This window comes from Cottoperca gobio, chromosome 16, assembly GCF_900634415.1.
Source record: "Cottoperca gobio chromosome 16, fCotGob3.1, whole genome shotgun sequence".
Taxonomy (NCBI): Eukaryota; Metazoa; Chordata; class Actinopteri; order Perciformes; family Bovichtidae; genus Cottoperca; species Cottoperca gobio.
The window spans coordinates 11,184,641-11,203,579 of NC_041370.1; the positions used below are offsets into that span (position 1 = coordinate 11,184,641).

General features: G+C 42.6%; 1 protein-coding gene across 2 annotated transcripts; it reads left to right on the plus strand.

Moving 5' to 3' along the window:
* The first annotated feature begins 21 nt into the window (after window positions 1–21).
* epb41l4b (erythrocyte membrane protein band 4.1 like 4B) lies at window positions 22–17,748 on the plus strand. Of its 2 annotated transcripts, XM_029452367.1 has the most exons (23): window positions 22–980; window positions 3,671–3,775; window positions 3,926–3,968; window positions 4,486–4,564; window positions 4,865–4,909; window positions 6,427–6,479; window positions 6,943–7,063; window positions 7,738–7,825; window positions 7,971–8,059; window positions 9,330–9,399; window positions 9,501–9,670; window positions 10,525–10,634; window positions 11,119–11,152; window positions 11,450–11,483; window positions 11,609–11,712; window positions 13,823–13,962; window positions 14,923–15,044; window positions 15,133–15,246; window positions 15,334–15,389; window positions 15,486–15,638; window positions 15,777–15,897; window positions 16,447–16,574; window positions 16,786–17,748. In XM_029452367.1, exons 1-23 carry the CDS (start codon window positions 714–716, stop codon window positions 16,847–16,849), a joined length of 2,310 nt encoding a protein of 769 aa, XP_029308227.1. In that variant the 5' UTR covers window positions 22–713; the 3' UTR covers window positions 16,850–17,748. The 2 variants fall into 2 exon arrangements, with proteins under 2 accessions (XP_029308227.1, XP_029308228.1); XM_029452368.1 differs by lacking the exon at window positions 14,923–15,044 and having other exon boundaries at window positions 23–980; window positions 15,092–15,246.
* Window positions 17,749–18,939: the final 1,191 nt, after the last annotated feature.

Consider the following 18,939-nt stretch of genomic DNA (forward strand, 5'->3'; position numbering starts at 1 on the left):
CCCCACCTTGGGAACCACTAATGAACTATTCCCCCGCCAGGCAGACCCGTGACAGACAGGTGGCGCTGGTTCACCGGTGCTGATGGGTCGGCCAGTCTGGAGGAGCAGAAGTTTGTTCTTTGCTGTGTTTTTACGCAGGCGCAGAACACACTGTTTGTCCAGTTTCGTTGGTTGACTTTTACCTGCGAGGTAGTTTCGGTTCGCCGGTGGGAATAAGCAACAACAAATCACCGGGTTCCGGTGCAGAGGTGATAAGACTTTCCTCCCCCCTCCCCGGCCCCGTGTGACTCGGTCGGGATTTCTCCGGGATTTTAGAGTCGGTGCGCAACAGCGAGCAAAGCAGGAGGCAGGTGCACGGGAGAGGACAGGACAAGGGGAGGAGGAGGGCTGCTTTTATTTCCGTGACTGAGTCCTGTCGTTCACACCGGGCCGAATGATTGGAAATCAACTGGTTGGCGCCTCGGTGGTCGATCTGTGTTAGTTTCATTAGTATGCGGCTGGATTCCCCCGATGGTGCCGACATCCAGCCCGAGGACTGATCGGCAGCCCTGAAGTCTCCTCCGTGCCTGCTAAGTGACTCCTCGCCCCGGGGAGGACGAGGAGGAGGCGGCGGCAGCAGCAGCAGAAGCAGCAGGACCCCGGCTTCAGCGCCTTTTGTGTGGAACAGTTTTCCCGGACACAACACGGACCTCCTCACCTTGTGGATCAGGAAAATGATGGGCTTTCTGCGCCGGACGTTCAGCCGCCGCTCCCGGAGCCGCTTCCAGACGAGAGAGAGGGATGAGCGGGACTGTAAAGGGGAAGGAGGAGGGGTGACCGGGAACCCCCTGCTCCTGGCCCATCAGCAGCAGGTCGTACACGCACCTGCCGTGGTCAGCGGGGGAGCGGCGGTTCACATCCCGGCGGCCGGGACGGCGAGGACGACCATCACCTGCCGCGTCCTGCTGCTGGACGGCTCGGATGTCAATGTGGATTTGCCTGTGAGTGCGCTGAAGCCTGTCCGGTGTGCTGACAGCGGCTCGATGTGTTTACGCTGGTCGGCAGAGTGTGTAAACACAGTGCATGTCGCAGGACTAAGTGGTAGCCTAGGTCAGTGTGTCAAAGTGCGGCCCGGGGACCCGTGAGGACCCGTGAGGACCTTGTTGAGGTTGATGGTGGTCCCGTGCAAAAGTGAGGGACAGTGTTACTGTGCTGGAGTCAGGATTGTTGTCTGTTTACTTTCAACTTTTTAAAAATTAAAATCTGAGGTGAAACTGCTACTCAGATTGTGCTGAATAATTACAACTTTATTTTTAGTGTAGCCTAGTAAAAGTTTTGAATTGAGCAGACTCCTGGTCAGGGAATATGTAAAAGTTAGTTCTTTTCTCATTTTGCTACTTTTTATTTCCCCATTCATCTGGCAGACATGTAGCTCAAAGTAAAGTTGAAATAGACAACCTTTCCCTCCCCTCACGTTTCCGAGTGGTATAATTGGTGGCGCCGCGGTCTCAATGACAAACACATCGCTTTCCATTTTCCTCAGAGACTACCAACAACACAGGACACACACATTGCATTTTGTTTTCCACAGTTGCGTTGGTTGTTCCATCGTCCGCCATAACCTCTACTTGGGATAGTTACTGCAAAGAACTTACATTGGCGGTTGACGCACTTCCTTTGTGCCGTAAATCAAGCCTTTTTCCTGGAAATCTTACCTGGTGGCAGACAGATTTGCATAATGAAAGAGAGGCTCATAGGGAACATCTAAACACAGATGGTGTCATTATTCTATAGCCATTACATTGTGCAATCAACATTTACTTCTTAATGATAAGTAAAAGCAACAAAAACCTGTCTATTGCCCCTTTAAGGCTCAAACTATTAGTTTAGTTTTAGATGATTAGTGGATTGGCAGAACTATCAAAAGCTATGTTGACTATTGACTATTTTCATTTTCATTTTCATTCAAGCAGAAAAGCCCCAAACACCTTCTCTAATTGTGAGGATGAGTTACTTTCTCAGTTCTATATCACCCTAAATTGAATACTTTCAGGTTTTTAATTGCCAAACAAAATGAGAAACTTGAATATCTCACCTCTGGGTCTGAGAAATAGTTTGCGTCTTTTGTTTGACCATGTTTTTGACAATAATTGGGCTAAACAATTACAAACAAAGCAAACCATAAAGTAAATCACTGGAAGTTGCATCCCAAGTTACAACTTCCTCCTGTACGGTGAGAGGTGTAGATGCTGTTAATATCAGACAATTCATCACAATACTTCCTCATTTCTGACTGCAGGGAAATCTGCCTAACACAGACCTGAAGCTGCCCCCTCCTGTTTGCTCTTTTACAACATCTTCCTTCGTCTTCTCGCTCTGTCTATTTGCTCTCTGATCTTCCTCAAGCAATCTCCGCTCTCCCTCTGACTCCCCCGCCCCCCCCCCCCTCTTGTGCCATCTTCCCTCCTAATCTTCTTTTACACTCCCTCTGTGGCCTGCTCCCTTGCTCACAGTCTTACTCTTCGCACTCTGCCTCTTCTTCTTCTTCTTCTTCTTCTTCTTCTTCTTCTTCTTCTTCTTCTTCTTCTTCTTCTTCTTCTGTTGTTTTCCATCCATCCCCCTCTATTCCCCGGCTCCCTGATCTGATTTACCACTGTGGGGACAGACGAGTGCTACAAGTGTGAGAGGGGTAGGTGGGATGATGAGCGAGTGTGTGGGCATTCGTGCGTAAGTGGCTTCTCGTAAGATGTTTTCATTTTGAAGGTTGCATGTGTCACCGAAGCTGCTGTGTTCATGCGTCACCTCTGAAACACTTAGAAGGTGTATAGTGGGTTATTAGGGTACAAAGTATTTCTGTTAGGGAGATTAAAACTATCACAAAACCACAGCGTATGCAGAGGCGTTCCAGCTAAACACAATGACACAGGGCTTGTCAAGCTGGCAACTTAGTCACAGGTGTGTTGGAACAAGTTTGTTCATGGCAGGTTCGCTGAAAAGAGCTGAAACTCGCCTATTAAAGCTTATTAGCCTGTCACTTCAGGCTCAATGCAGACAAAACACAAGGTGGAACAAGAACGGTAAGATATTCCCCAGTGTGTGGAACATTGTTGCCACTGCATGAGCACCCATTTGACAAGATTTCAATCAGCCTCTCATGCTGACGAATGAGCAAGAGCGGTTTCTTTTTTTACGCCCCCAATCCTTTAATACCACTGACTTCCTCACACAGTCATACCCTCAACAGTAAGTTTAGACTTGCTATCAGGATCCAAAGTACAAGGCTGTCATCTTCCTACACACCCGCTGTGGGTTATATGGTTCAGAATGGGGTTAGATCTTCATGCTGGCCGATGCGGCACATCTGCTAGTTTTGTTTTATGCTTCAGTGCAGCGACTTGTGTCGTTGGCTGTGTGTGTGTGTGTGTGTGTTATTGACAAAAACCTGAATAAGGACTTCTCTTTTTGACACACATGCACACACACACTGTCACTTTCACATTCACCTTAAATCATGTTGCTCCTGTTATGGACACCACTGTCTTAAGTGGCCAAATTGCCACACAAATGGTGAAACTCATGTTTTAAGACTCAATTTATTTAGAGAAGATAAGGTTACTGCAGCAGAAGAGACACGAATAAACACACACAAAGCTCAGCTGGAAATATTTTACTCTTTGTTTTTCTTTTGTAGAGTAAGTCCAACGGCCAGGACCTTTTCAACCAGATCATGTATCACATAGATCTGGTGGAGACGGACTACTTTGGATTGCAGTTCATGGACACAGAACAAGTCTCGGTAAGAAACTTGAAGGACACTCGGAGAGCGAAGGCCTCCAAACCAACAAACAGAACCGAAGACATTACCTCCTCGCTGGAGTTAACAAGTTACTTATGTAACAAGCTGATATCACTTATTTTCACCTTCTTATTCTTTTCTTTCTTCTAGCACTGGCTGGATATGTCCAAGCTTATAAAGAAACAGATCCGAGGTATGTTCCACTCAGACTGTTTTTTCTACTTGAGTTGTGTGTTCGTGTGTGTGCTGGAAAATGTGCATTGTGCTGTATGTGCATGCGTAAGCAGGTAAGTGGGGAGCAGGTGGCGTATTAACCAATGTTGACATGGTGATTAGCATGTGCATTACAAACTGTACTCCTGTTTGCTCTCTAGCTTGTAACGGAGGATGAATGTTACAGCAGAGACTTGTGTTGTCCTATTTGCCCGCCGGTCCTTTTGTAGTTCAGCAGCCGAAAGGAAAGTCTGATCGATGTTGAAGTGAAACGGGAACGAAAGGTTACAAAGAAATATGGTTGAATAAAGATTGATGGCCTGTATGAGAGATACAAATGGATCAAATAAATCATGAGATTTAATTAATAAAGTACTACTGGCTCTCTCTACCTCTTTCTAACACACACACACACACACACACACACACACACACACACGGCTACACACACACATACAGCCTTTTTTAATGCTTTGCGCTCTCTTTATGTCTTTTAGACGGGCCTCCATTCAGACTGTTCTTCAGAGTGAAGTTTTACTCTTCGGAGCCAAATAACCTGCGTGAGGAATTTACAAGGTAAAAATCTCACAAATCGGACTCACACTCTCACACACTCACACACACACACACACACACAGACACATGAACACACATGGTTTTCTCAGGAGCCCAGTGCGGAGGTCCAAAGGGGACGTGGGGCTAATTACTTTGCTGCTGTGTGCAGATTCAAATTGAGGCCAAATGGACGGAGACTTGTTCAAACACATGATGTGTCAGAGATGAGGAAAAACCTGCGATGCATCCACTGATTTATGCTCTTGTTTCGATTGATCCTCTCACTCTGTGTGTTGTTGTTTTTTCCCCCCACACCAACAGGTATCTGTTCGTGTTGCAGCTTCGACAAGATATTCTGTCTGCCAAGTAAGTTCCTTTTGTAATTTTTTTTAATTGACTGCTTTTATATAGTGCTTTTCCAATCTTTTACGATCACTCAAAGCGCTTTACAATGTCAGCATTCACCCATTCTCCCACACAGAGTCAGAGGTTAATATACAAGGTGCACATCAGCTCGTCAGTAGTGATAACCATACACACACGCTCACACAAGAAATTTGGGGTTCAGTATCTTGCCCAAGGACACTTCGACATGCTGACTGCAAGGGGCTGGGGATCGAACCACCGACCTTCTGACTGGTGGATGACCGCTCTTCCTCCTGAGCCACAGCCGCAAAAAATAATGCAAAAAAGGGTGAACATTACAGTATAATACACCCGGAGACAGATATACATGTATAAACACATATACCTCTAGTTCTCAGTGAGTCGAGAGACAAACGGGAGAGGATGGGTTAACCAGGTACTGTATAAGTAAGGCTACTCCTGGACCTATTGAACAAGTAGCTTCTTACAAATAATAAGGATTGGAAGTAAATTACAGGCCCAAATATAAAATGTGAAATCATGATCCTAATTATTCAACAATCAACATGGTAATTGGGAGGTCCAGTCAGGTAACAGATGTTTGTTTTAAGACGTTCTTTAACCCGTTAGGCAGCAGCCTGCCGGTGGGTCGGTCGTCACAAGCAAGGTGTGCAACCACATATTATTCAAACCCACAGAACTTTATTTATTTTTATTCTAGAAGAGCTGGAACAAGCTGATACAGAATATACATGTGATGCTGTGAGACAATCGACATAAACAATCTTAAGGCTTCTTGAGGATAAACAAAAGAAAACTGTAATGCTAAGGGATTAAAGGTTAAGTTGATACATGGTGAACAATATGCCACAAAAGGCCGTCTGTGTCTGTAGGAAATGTTGACCTCATTGGAGTGTAATGGAAGATAAATATGATTTGACTGCTTGTTAGAGTAAAAGGAAATGACTAAATGAGTTTAAAACTCTTTCTGAAAAAGTCTTGTGAACAGAAGAAAACATTCGCCCTAAAATAAAGTTATATAAAACAAGTAATTTCTCTTCATCTGTGAAGACTTCTGGTTCAAACCTGGTATGAACACACTCACCTGTGGGAGCGTACACACAGGTCACCTACATTAGAGTTTGGGGGGACTTCTGTTCGGTAGAGCCTGCTTTCTTACACCACACAAACGCAAACGTGCATGCACAAACACACACTCAGACAGCGTGTTGCCCCTCTCCATCCTCCTTACTCTATCTGGGCCACAGATCCCCAGAGTCCAGCTCTATTATAAAGCTCAAGATCAGGAACAGCAGAGAGATGCTTATTTTAGGAAAAGGGTTGCTCCTCTTCTCCTTGACACACACACACACACACACACACACACACACACACACACACACACACACACACACACACACACACACACACACACACACACACACGAGAACATGTACACTATGAATGCACTCGCACTAAAAACAGCTCATCACCAGTGTCTCTTTTTCTCTGGTCAGATTGAAATGTCCGTATGATGTCTCAGTAGAGCTGGCGGCATATTGTTTACAAAGTAAGTAGACTTTTAGATTGATTTTTGACAGAATTCCTCCTCAGTGGCACCTTTGCTTTGACGTCCATGATTGGAGAAAAGCAAGACATTTGTGATCCGTGTAATCTGAAAACCAAACCCAGGACAAACAATAAGCTAAGATGGAAAAGTACTTTGTACTTTGTGAAAGTAAAACATGAATTTGGTGGTTCCTTGCTTTTAAAAAGGCTTCCCTTCTGCAAGCCTGACAGCAAATGTCAAAGCTTCCTTAAATGCACCAACAAGGAAAACAGTTTGAGTGTCAAATATGCCGCTTTATAGGAGAGACTGTGTAACTTTTGCTGAACAGCCAGCATTGTGGCCACAAGTGACAATTAATAATAATGGTAAAACATAGTGTAACAATCATACTGCTGCTCTCCTACATCTGTATTTCTTAATTGTGTCTTTACTTGATGTGTGTTTTGTGTGCATCCGTATCCAGGTGAGATGGGAGACTGCGATCCCTTGGAGCACTCTCCTGAGCTGGTGTCTGAGTTTCGTTTCACTCCCAAACAGAGCGAGCCCATGGAGGCGGACATCTTTAGCAGGTGGTTGGACCTCAGGTGAGTTTGAAGGTTATCATGAATTCAGTGTCATACTTGTTGTAAAAAGAAATGGGACTTTGTAAAACCACCAGAATCCAGGATATTTCTACACATGCACTAGTTACCACAAAACATTTGCTGTGTCAAAGCATATGGATAGCATCCAATGAGTTTATCTCTTCATTGGACGAAACAACTGGGGCAAAAAGCTGAGCACTGAGCAGGAAAGGAAGTCATTCTGCCGCTGCCTTTCAGCGCCAGAGTTTCTACTGATGAGGACGTCTAAATTTCACTCTCCCTCCGTCCTCTCCCCCTCTGCCTCAGCCTCGCTCTCCCTGGTTTGTATGAAGGATTAAGGGATTAATCCCTGAAGGGTCTTGATTGATTCTGGGCAGTATTTAACCCAGCCGCGGTCTGATTGCTCCCATCTCGGATTAGATTACATACACATATGCTGCGCTTCACCAAACCGCCTGAGCCACACAAGGACGAACTCGCACTGAGTTCACAGTCAGGGACGCAGCCGGTCTCCCTCAGAGCTAACACAAACTACCAGTGGAGGTCATGCAGTAGGTGGCGTTATTGATAGATGTGTTTTTTCAGAGCGAGTTGTCACACAGTGTCAGAGGTGAGGTGACGGACAAAGTGATATTTTTATTGTTAAAACTCAACTGTTTTGGTTTAATCCTCAGGGGAGAGAGTCCATCAGAAGCAGAGATTTCTTTTCTCAACAAATGCAAGTGGCTGGAACTTTACGGAGTAGATATGCACTTTGTCAAGGTGTGTGAGTGTATTTTACTATCACAAGTGTCACTACATTACTGGTGTGTTTGACAACTAAAGGTGTGTGTGTGTGTGTGTGTGTGTGTGTGTGTGTGTTTGTGTGTGTGTGTGTGTGTGTGTGTTGTGTGTTGTGTGTCTTCAGGGCAGAGATGGAGGAGAATATGCACTAGGTCTCACTCCTACTGGCATCTTAGTATTTGAAGGCTCCAACAAAATTGGCCTTTTCTTTTGGTAAGTACACCAAATGAATCTCTAAACCAGTGGTTCCCAAAGTGGGTGCTGTGGGTGCACCCTGGGTTGACTTAAAGTGGAACTTTGGTATTTTTTAACCTGGACCCTATTTTCCCATGTATTTGTGTCAAAGTGACTGACAACACATTTTTTAATTGGTCCAGTACTGGCTGCAGTGTACATCCACTAAAAGTGCTTGTTTTTGCCGCTGACAGGCTTCAATTTCTTATTATAAGTTATTATGGAAAAGACCCCACAGAGGAATGAAATGTTTCTCTTTACCTTTTGCTTGATCCAGTCTGTGTTGTAATGGTGCTAACCGAGTCTGACCAAGAAATCAGATAAATATTCAGCCGTGGCATTGAAAATATTTGAGATGACACTAAGCTAGGCTTTCTGTACTCCAACACAACAAACTCTGACAAAGCCGGCATTCCTCTCTTAAATTCACACCTTCTACTTGAATGAGCCTTAGTTTAACACTATACCAAAGTATTTTTGCTCTGCAGGGTCAATTCCATTAAGTTGTCAGACACAAAAACAAGCACATTTAGTGGACGTACATTGACGATGAACGATTGCATTGTGGCCCATTTCGCTGCAGCGCTCTCGCTCGATGCTGGACGAATTTCGAAAATTGTTATCCTCATAAATCATGGGAAAATAAGTTGAAAAATACTAAAGTGCAACAAAATGTATTTTTGTATATTTTACTGTAGTATCGTTTCACCACATTAAGACGCATCACATTTAACAATATGAATCTTCAATAGAAAATATTCATTACAGCATCAGCCATAGATTTCTTTTTTTAGTGATTGAGAAATCATCTACTGGATATAAATTCACTTAATATTGGTGTGAATATGTATACCTGTTGAAGGTGGACATGGTTTCAAAGTGTTTGAGAACAATGATCTAATCATCTCATCCTGCTTAAATAAAACTCAAATCTGAGGTAGATTTAAGATTTAAGATTTAAGATTTGGAGAGATGAAACCCTCTTTTTAACGGTCACACGTGCAGAGCACACAGCACACAGCACACGGCACACAGCACACACAGTGACATTTGTTCTCTGCTTTTAACCCATCCTAGTACCAGGAGTCTACTACTAGGAGCAGTGGGCAGCTCATAGGACAGCGCCTGGAGAGCAATGGGAGTGAGGGGGGAAGGGGGATGTCCGGTGCCTTGCTCAAGGGCACCAGAGAAGTACTAATGTAGAGTCCTTTTGTTTTGTTGTCCATGTGTGTCTCTGTGTGTTATTCAGGCCCAAAATCACCCGGCTGGACTTTAAAAAGAGTCGACTCACGTTGGTCGTGGTGGAGGACGACGATGAGGTCTGTATCCCGTCATAAATGCACACCCTGCATACAAACCAGTACAGGCTCACATACACACAAGGTGGCTAACAATATTTGTTTGTTTTCTGACTCTGCAGGGTCGGGAGCAAGAGCACACGTTTATGTTCCAGCTGGCCAGCTCCAAGAGCTGCAAACACCTGTGGAAGTGCGCCGTGGAGAGCCACGCCTTCTTCCGGCTACGCCAACCAACCACAGGCAAGGACAGCCGCAGCGACTTCACGCGACTCGGGTCTCGCTTCAGATTCAGGTAGGTCACACCTGCTCTTTATGCTCATAAAGTGTATTATTGACTCCTAAAACTGCACTGAAGACAGATAACACAAGTTGGCTCAGGTACTTGTGGCCAGCACTAGCACCAGCATACAGGGAATAGTGTGTCACATTAAAAAAGAGCCTTTGTATCTATGGTTACAGTGTATCTATGGTTACATGGACCTGTTCCTATGGTGACTGAGATATTCCCTTTGCATTGTTTGTTTTCTTCTGATTATTATCAGAGACGGTCAAAGAACATTCTCACACTTGAAGAGCACTTCCTGTCACATGTTGGAGTGGCTGAACGAAGCATTGTGAAGTCTGTTTTATATTGGAGGCCATGGATTAAACACTCAAGCTACAGGTGGTGGAAGACAAACAGGAACTCCTGTAGCGTGTAATGTAATCAAGTATAATAATCATCTGGAGAGTTTTGTTTTTAGCCAGTTTATGAGTAATACTATGATTACAATTACGGTAGTAAGCAATTGATTGTGCTGAAGAAAATACATTTCAAGTCAATTAAATAGAAATATATGCAAACATCATGCACATTTCTTCATATGAATGACTGTAACCCTGGTTTCATGTTAAATTTTAGTTTTAAGTTTTATAAATGTAATTTATTTTACTTGTGCTTTTCCATTAAACCTCTCAAACTCAGAGCAATGATTTCAAAAGAAGACCGTGTTCCTGATAATAGCACAATAATAACTGCCTAAATTGTAAAAACTTTTTTTTATCCTTTAAGTAAGAATGAATTGTTTTAGATTTAATTCCCCAGAAGTTACTGTATAGTAACAGCTTCTATACTGTTCACCTCCCTCCCCAATGTGTTTGTCTCAGTGGTAAGACAGAGTATCAGGCCACTCATGGAGGCAGAATGAGGAGAGCCAGCACATTCGAGAGAAGGCCGAGCAAGAGATACCCCTCCCGCACGCAGTCACTGGGCAAAGGTGAGTCTTATCAGCACATGCAAACGTTAATGACTGACAGATTGACTGACTGACTTTATTATCTCAGAACTTCAGCCTGTAGAATTGTCACCCCGCCCAAGGGTTTTCTAATTCAACAAAAACTTAAAAAACGCTCTATGCTCCTTATTCTTAAGCCGGGTTGTCACCTTTCTACTTTGTCAAAAACACCTGCAGTACTCCTCCATACGTCCCACCTTCTGTGAGCTACAGTAGCTTCACAAGCAAATGATGTTTCATACATGATTGATCAGGTGCAAACTGTATTTACTTTCACGCACTTTTTATTTATTGGATTTGGAGCATTAGCTCAGCCCTGCAATACAGAAACGATTGAAGATTCAAGTTTTTGTAACAGCTGAGCTTCAGAGTGACAACATGTATGCAAAGAGTCTGGACTGAAAACAGACAAAAGTTCAGATAAATGAAGATAAAGTGACAAACATCAAGTCTCTCTCTCTGTCAGCTGCCATTTCCCCTGCCAAGCCATCACATATCAGGTAAAATACACAGAATCACCCACAAATATACACGATACACACATGCACATTCATATTTGTGTACTTGTGAGGGCATTCCATTTATTACATTCATTCCTTATCCTCTAACCTTGACCTTAATCCACATAACATCCTGGATAATCTTAACACTAAAATAGCCCTTTGTAAAATGAAGTAAAATGGTCTTCACAATGTAGGTTTTTCTACACCTTTTGAAGATACTGTGCTTGTTCAAAACAAAAACAAAAAATTGGGTTCTTAATCTGCTATCAGTGATTATTGTTTCTATTTTTCCAGCTCTCACGCTAGCCCTGATCCCAGCCTGCATCAAGTGAGTGACCTCAGATAGCCTACTTTAATACACACACACATGCAGCAGCCACTGATCTGGCCTCGCTCCTGTGACAACATTTCATTTCAGCGTCTCTTCAATCTGTTTTCTCTCCTACCCTCCAGTACCAGCACAACATTCCTATTGGCCACGAACCGTGGCACCGGCCCCACCCGTCTCTCACGCCTCCAGTTTACTTGCAGCCCTCCGGACACACGCCACCACACAGGTAAGACAACCGACCGCAGAGGACACAGAGAGCAGGGTTTAGAGATACCCGAGTCGAGGATGTGGTTGTTTAGTTGCTTCAGGAAGAAGATGTGAGTCAATCTCAAGGGTCCTTCATTTGAAAGTGACAAGAGGGCAAGTTTCTATATTTAGACTAAGTCACTCATCTCACGTTCCACACTTCATGTCACCCATAAACCTCACGTGTGTGTGTGTGTGTGTGTGTGTGTGTGTGTGTGTGTCTCCATCTCCATCTCTCTGCCACGTTCAGGCCTTCTGTCGAGTCTGCAAGTCCCGTGTCCAATCATCCTCCCGTTCCTGAGCGAACCAGCGGCACTTTCCCAGGATCCATCAGTGTGGTTTACAGGGATAAGGTCATGACGGCACTTTGACCTCAGTTTGAACTGGGAATCTGTTTCCAACCCAGACTCTTAACACTAAGAATCACACAGACTGGCGTCCCAGAGTGAGAAACGCTGTTGATGGACTCAATGGAAAAAAGTCGTCTCCATCATCTTCATCACCTCTAACATCATCTGTTGTCACATCCCCTCGTGTGTTACATCTTCATAAAATATCCCAAAAAGGTGCAGAGGGAGAGATGTGAGGCAAAGATATTGTGTGAGGGGAAAAGGACAGGTGCATACCGGTGTTTGAAAAACAACAGGAAGTTAGTTGTTTTAGTTCGGTCCACTGTGACACGCAGCTGATGGAGACAATTATGGCACTTTAAAACTGATCGCTGACCACCTTTTGTTGCAATATGTGTAAAAAAAATGTACTCCTTGGGGTCATAACTCAAATCTGAACACACAGACATGATACGATAAAATGAGATATGATACATCTTTAGATTCAGTGCGAGGTAGACTTTCCATGGATTTCAATATCTCAGCGAAACTCCAGAATTTGCCTGAGAATCATCACATTTTAAGTTTCCTTCAGTGTCAAAGAAATGCAGTGATAGTTGTCTGTATATCCATGAGTACATCGCAAGCGGGAACTGCTAATAGCTAATTCTGCACACTTTTGCAAACAAGTTGACTCAATGGTAACATGATACTTCCTTTTTACAGATCTCAAAGCCCCCAAATTATGGTGACAAATTGGAGCATTATTATCCTGTCAAAGTAGATAAATAGATAGATAGATAGATAGATAAATAGATAGAAGAAAGTGACGAAATCCATGGATATAAATTCTTCTGGTTGCACTATTATTATTTATTTTTTACAATACTAAGGCTCAGAGTATCTCATCAACATGGTTCTTATATTTCTAAAACACGACACTCTCCTCTCCCCATTCATATACAGATCTAAAGCGTCAGACTTTGATATAGTCTAAAATACACCAGAACACAAATAAAATTAAGATAGGACCGGGATTAATAGCTTTGTGGCTCGCTTTGTTTGTTTTTTCATGTCATGGTTGGTATTTTAATCCCTCAATAGGTTTACTGCAAGATCACAAATCTGCCTTGAAGTTTAAATCTATCTTCATGCCTTAAACATCTTACGACAACTAATGTATCAAAACCACTTTAATTTGAGTAATTAAAGTGATGCAGGTGCTGAATGAGGTCATTCTCAACAGGTGGAAGGGGTCGCGTTAAGCACACTCTGTACGCTGGTTTAGGGATTAAGCTGCTTTAAAATGTGTAGTTATAGTTCAGTGTGAAATAGAAGCATGAACTATATTCCTGCATATGTGGTGTTGTGCTTTCAAAGAGAGGTTTTTGAATACACTTTACATTGTTAGCAGGTTATAAATTTGCTGAATCAACCAAGTGTTTTGCTGTTATAGCGTGTTGACTTTTACTCTGTAACGTTTACTCGAATCACTTGATGCCTTTAGGGATGTTGCCATATTGCTTTTCAAATAAACAAAATGTTTATAATTGGAAAAATGTGCAAAGATCTGTCCTTCATTGTTTCAAACCCACTTTTAACACTAATATACTGTCTTTTCCCACATCCCACATGGTGTTTGTTGAAAACAATTATTTTGAAATCTTGATTCATGAAGTTGGAATGATTAGAAGTCAGATAATGATGATTATTTAAATATTACCAAAAGAAAATGGTTTTGATTGCACATGTCGTCTTCAGTTTCCCTCTGAGCCGTCCTGCTTCAGACCATCAGTCCAGCGTGGAAGAGAATGAGACTTCATATTCTGGCAAGATCCACCACCATCACGGTCGCCACACACACAGCCACGACACGCTCTGCCACACACACACCAAGAACAGTGAGTACTCTCAGATTGAGGGAGAGCTGTCCAATCTGCGATATATCGAGACCTGATGCTCTTTTCATGTTCATCGCTGTATGTCGGTCAGCATCTGAATCACACACAAACCATACCTAACCTCTATGAGGATAGATTTTGTACGAAAAAGGCTGTAACTTTGGAAGACAAATCTATCTGCTGATGCCTCCAATTAGCTTCAGATAAATGCTGGAATATAGTTTTGCGCGGACTGACAACATTTTTCGGCCCCCATCTCATATTTTGAAAGTGTATTATAAAGGGATCTATTATTGGCCAGTACGAACAGGAGGAATAATTACAGCAAGCGAAAACTCTTTTATTTTTCATATTGATATCTGACTTTGATTTTAAGACATACATGAAACATTGTGAATATATCCTTTAACCACAGTGGTATCTAGCCATGCAGATTATTATTATTAGTATTCATTATGCACCATCAGCCCAACATAGTTCTAAACATCTACTTTGCTTGTGTCCTGTCAGTTTTTACCTGCTCAAAATCAAATTGCCTTCGTGGATTAATAAAGTTGAATGAACAGTTTTGGTTTTGAAATATCCACTGCTTCGATGCCATCAACACAATACAGTGGAGATACTTATTATTATAACTTGATGTAATGTTTAATTGTCAGTTTTAAGACTCAAGGTGAAACAAAATTGGAAAAATCTTTTCATAGTGACGCTTTGAGCACTACAAACATAAACATACGTTTTTTTCTCCTCCTTTCTTTACTAACACTTTTAATTAGTTCTGTTTATATCCACAAAATGTGCCACATTATTACAATAAACTACTTGGACACTAACTTCTTCAGGCATTCCCTCAGTAACAACATGAGCCTGTTCATGCTTAAGAACCAAAGGATGTCTATAAAATAACAAATAATAATGTAGCCTATAGAGCGTCTCCTCATTAAACTATGTGTGCATTAGAACGTCGAGCTCCTCCCTGCCCTGTAGATGAGTTGGACATCTCTCAGTCTCTCCTCAAAGCTTTGGAGTCAGACAGTGATTCTCCCCCCTGGCCTTCACTGCAGGTCAACATGGACAACAAGGTCAGATACTTTCCCTACACACTGTTGTCTCATTCTGCTCACAATAGGATCCAAAGTTTCTTTACCTCCCTCCCTGTTCCCCTGCCAGGGAGAGGAGAAGCAGCTGTCTGAAAAGTCTCTGCACCCTCCTGCCTCCCCAGCGATGCTCCCTGATCATCTCAAGTGTAACATCCTCAAGGCCCAGATGGAGGCAGCCTTCAGGGTGAGTACTGAAGCAGACTTCCACCTAACCCTCTAAGCCTTGTGCAATGTAACTAACGGCAGTATCCTCTTCTCCTCCACAATGAAGAAGGAAGCTCCAACGACGCCGAGAGGGAAGAACTTAAACGAGACCCTCATTGACAGGCATGTGCCCTTATCCTATCTTTACATGCTTACACATGTTTCTGCACACGTGTGTTGAAGATTAACTCTCCGTGTGATGATGACTCTGGTCCTCAGGTATCAGAGCTCGTCCCAAGACTCGGCTGCATCCAGTCTGACTGCAGACAAGACGACACATGGGCAAGACCGCAACCCCACGCCGGAGAGGCTGCAGCCAAAATCCAATACAAGCACCAACCGCAGAAAACGACTGGTCAGACAGTTCAGTTTGTGAGTACACATCACCTCCATGCTCCATAGAGTACTTGAAGCAAAAGCAACGCCATCTCCGTTCTTTAAAAATTAAGTTTTTATTCAGATCAACCAACAGGTCGTGTAAGTCATTCACTCAATTTATCAACCATACAGTAACCATGAAGATGAAAATGATCTCCCAGAAGCACTTGCAGCGATCTCCTCCCAGAGTACAGGAAAGTCAGGATCTACCAGCTCATTGGACAAACAGATACAGCCGTCCATATACCCACAGGTAACACACACTCTCACACACACCTTAAAGGGATCAGTTGGATGTTTTGAAGTGGGGTTGTATGAAGCTTATCCATAGTCAATATCAAATGGTCCTTTCTGACAGGGAAACTGAAGACTTTATCGATGTTCTCATCAAAGCCACCAGACTCCATTGGAAAAAGAAGTAATTTAACTCACAGAATACAGAGGTTGCTGGTCTACAGCTGCCTCGATCGGTTAGTTTGTTTGTGTTATTGTGTGACTTTGGTGAATGCGAAACAACTCTTTAAAACATCAAAGTCACACAACACAGACAAACTAACCAATCGAGACATCGGTAGACCAGCAACTCCTGTGTTTTGCTGATAAAAATACTGTTTTTGTCAATGGAGTCTGGTGGCTGTAGTTAAAACACTGACTATGGATATCCATTAAGAATGGACGTTTGTAGCATGCACTGCACTCGATTTATGGGGGTCAATTCAGCCTCTCAGTAACTTGTAGCATAAATAAACGTGTGTGTGTGTGTGTGTGTGTGTGTGCGCGCGCACATTAATGTGTATTCCAGATGGATAATATGCCAGCACTGGAGCTGGGTAGTCCATGCTGTCCTTCGCCTTCTCCCCACCTCTCCCCTTCTTATTACCATAGCTCCATTCCTCGCCTGGCCCCTTACCTCGCTGCCCATAATGACAGGTAACACACCTCAATTCTCCATGTTCTCTGGGACACGTTTGTATTTGCTAAAACCTTCCTCCAGCGATCTATAGTAAGCTTTTGGGGGACATCATGGTGGTTAAGACACATGACCTGGTTACATAAACGAGAATGAAAACAGGCACAATTGTGCAGAGATAAATCTATGAACTTATTACGACATGAGGTTTGTATCTTTCTGTGTTTGTAGCGGAGAGGAAATAAGGTTGGACAGAGAGAAGATCCTAAGAGCCCTCCTGATGACGGAGCTCTGAGACGTTGACCCTTGACCCCTGCGCAGCAGACCTGGCATTTAAGTGAGGAAAGTGCAGAGGACCCAAAGTCGTTGGCTGCAATCAACATTTGTATATTTGCATAATACATTCAGCAGTTATAACTATAGATTTGCATAAAGGCAATTTGCTTAATTCTGATTTTAGGAGGACGGTTCTTTATATTCATCAAACAAACTGTAAAAACTGTTAGTGAGATCAAGATGGACTCACTGTCTAACTGACACATTACAGACAAGCTACAGATGTGACTGGTGCTGCCTGCATGATAAATGTTACATGATGAAATATTTATATGATTTTCTTTTAGGTTATGTTTAACTCTTATGTCCTCAACACATCGATGTCCATGTTGATGCTTGAACTGTACTTCAGACAGAGACTGTTGAAGCATTAATCGCCGCACAAACAGGCTGAAGTGAAAGTCAATCCTCTTTCAAATCAGTTTTTTCAAAATGTAAACGTTATATGCTGATAACAGAGCCGGCTGAGTTCCTTAAGCCAGATATCCATTTTTGAGATGTCAAAACATTTGTTGTATTTGAGTTTTAAGAAACTTCCTGAACAGAGTGAATTGGAAATGAATTGAATCCTGCGAGACTGTGCAGCTGCAGTCTCTATCTACCCACTAGAAGGAGACACATCTGCAGTCCCAGCTGTGCACATCGACGTTTTCATCACAGGTCAAAAAGCTAAACTGACCTAAGATGTCATGTCCCTGGAAATTAGCTATTTTTAAAGCATAACCTTGCTGCTCAACAACTTTATTTCAGCCCTTGTTTTGTCACAACTACATCTGAGGCGGCTGATGATCTGCTGTACTGTATGTGTTGATTTTGTTCTTAATAAAAGCCACATCATCAGTTTGACAACTCTGTAAAGCAGCATCTTTGGTCTATGCACTGACATGAGAATGTGGCTGAGCCTCGCCCTGTGAGGTTAGTGTGTATGTAGGCCTCACCCACCTGGTGAGGGAATGTTGTTATAAAGGACAATACTCATTTATCTACCTTTACAGACCTATTAGGTACAGTGAGTCAGCCTGTAATTAGCGCTTAACGTTAGAGTTAATCTTCAAAGCAAGGTGCAGCAGAGACTCTCTGGTATGAGTTAAGGAATGTGCTGCAAATGTCTGTATCAGTGTATTAATATCGACCTTCACAGATAATTATGTGGGCGAGCCAACACAATACATTTAAAGCATAACAAATCACTTCGTACTTCGGGGGACTGTTTGGAAATTATTAGCGTTGGGAGGTGCCGAACCTTACGTTTAACAGCATGTTTTTGAAAAGTATTTTTGAAGTATTTATTCTACCTTTTAAAATATTTTTACAGTAAATCTCGCAAGAAAACAATTAAATTAAATTAGAATCTAGGACCCTCCTACTCTCCCAAAAAAAAAAAAAAAAAATGAATCGGACTACCCTCCCTTAAGCAAAAAGAAAATAAACTACACATCAGATTAAATTACATTAATTTAATCATTTTTCAAATCTGTAATATGCTGCACTCCAATTTGTTCGAATCTTTTAACAAATCAAACACTTAAAACTAGGCTTTAATTATTACCATTATGTCAGAGGTTGCAATTAACATGCAAAGAAATGCATTGACAATTATGATGATTAATAACTTCTTGTATAATCACTGCAATTTTCTCACCGTAGGTGATCACACATATTTAATGAGGTGATAAAAAAGTTAAAGAGAAAAAAAGTATTTTGGGCTTTGTTGCATAGATACTAATGTTGTTGCTATGCTTGTTTAGGCAGTGTTTTTAGTGAGAATGAGTGAGTGTGTTTAAAAGAGATCAAGTTGGGTGGGGTGCACAAGATTGTATTACACAATGACAAATCTGCCCTGAGGGGGTATGACGTGGCTTTGTCTGCTTTCCTTCTCTCTTAACCCTTCATCACTTTTCCACCCTGTTTAAAAAAGAAAAAGAAAAAGGACCATCCTCTCAGATAATGTGTTCAGTGTGTCTTAGTGACAATAGCTTCTTTGCCATAGCATGCGTGTGTATGTGGGAAACAGAGGTAATCACTGAGGACGCTGTGAGGGAGTTCCCA

Coding starts and splice junctions, on each gene's coding strand:
- epb41l4b (XM_029452367.1), top strand. CDS start 714: ATGATGGGCTTTCTGCGCCGGACGTTCAGCCGCCGCTCCCGGAGCCGC. Junction 10,635..11,118: donor CACGCAGTCACTGGGCAAAG/GTGAGTCTTATC, acceptor TCTCTCTGTCAG/CTGCCATTTCCCCTGCCAAG. Junction 11,713..13,822: donor GGACACACGCCACCACACAG/GTAAGACAACCG, acceptor TGTCGTCTTCAG/TTTCCCTCTGAGCCGTCCTG.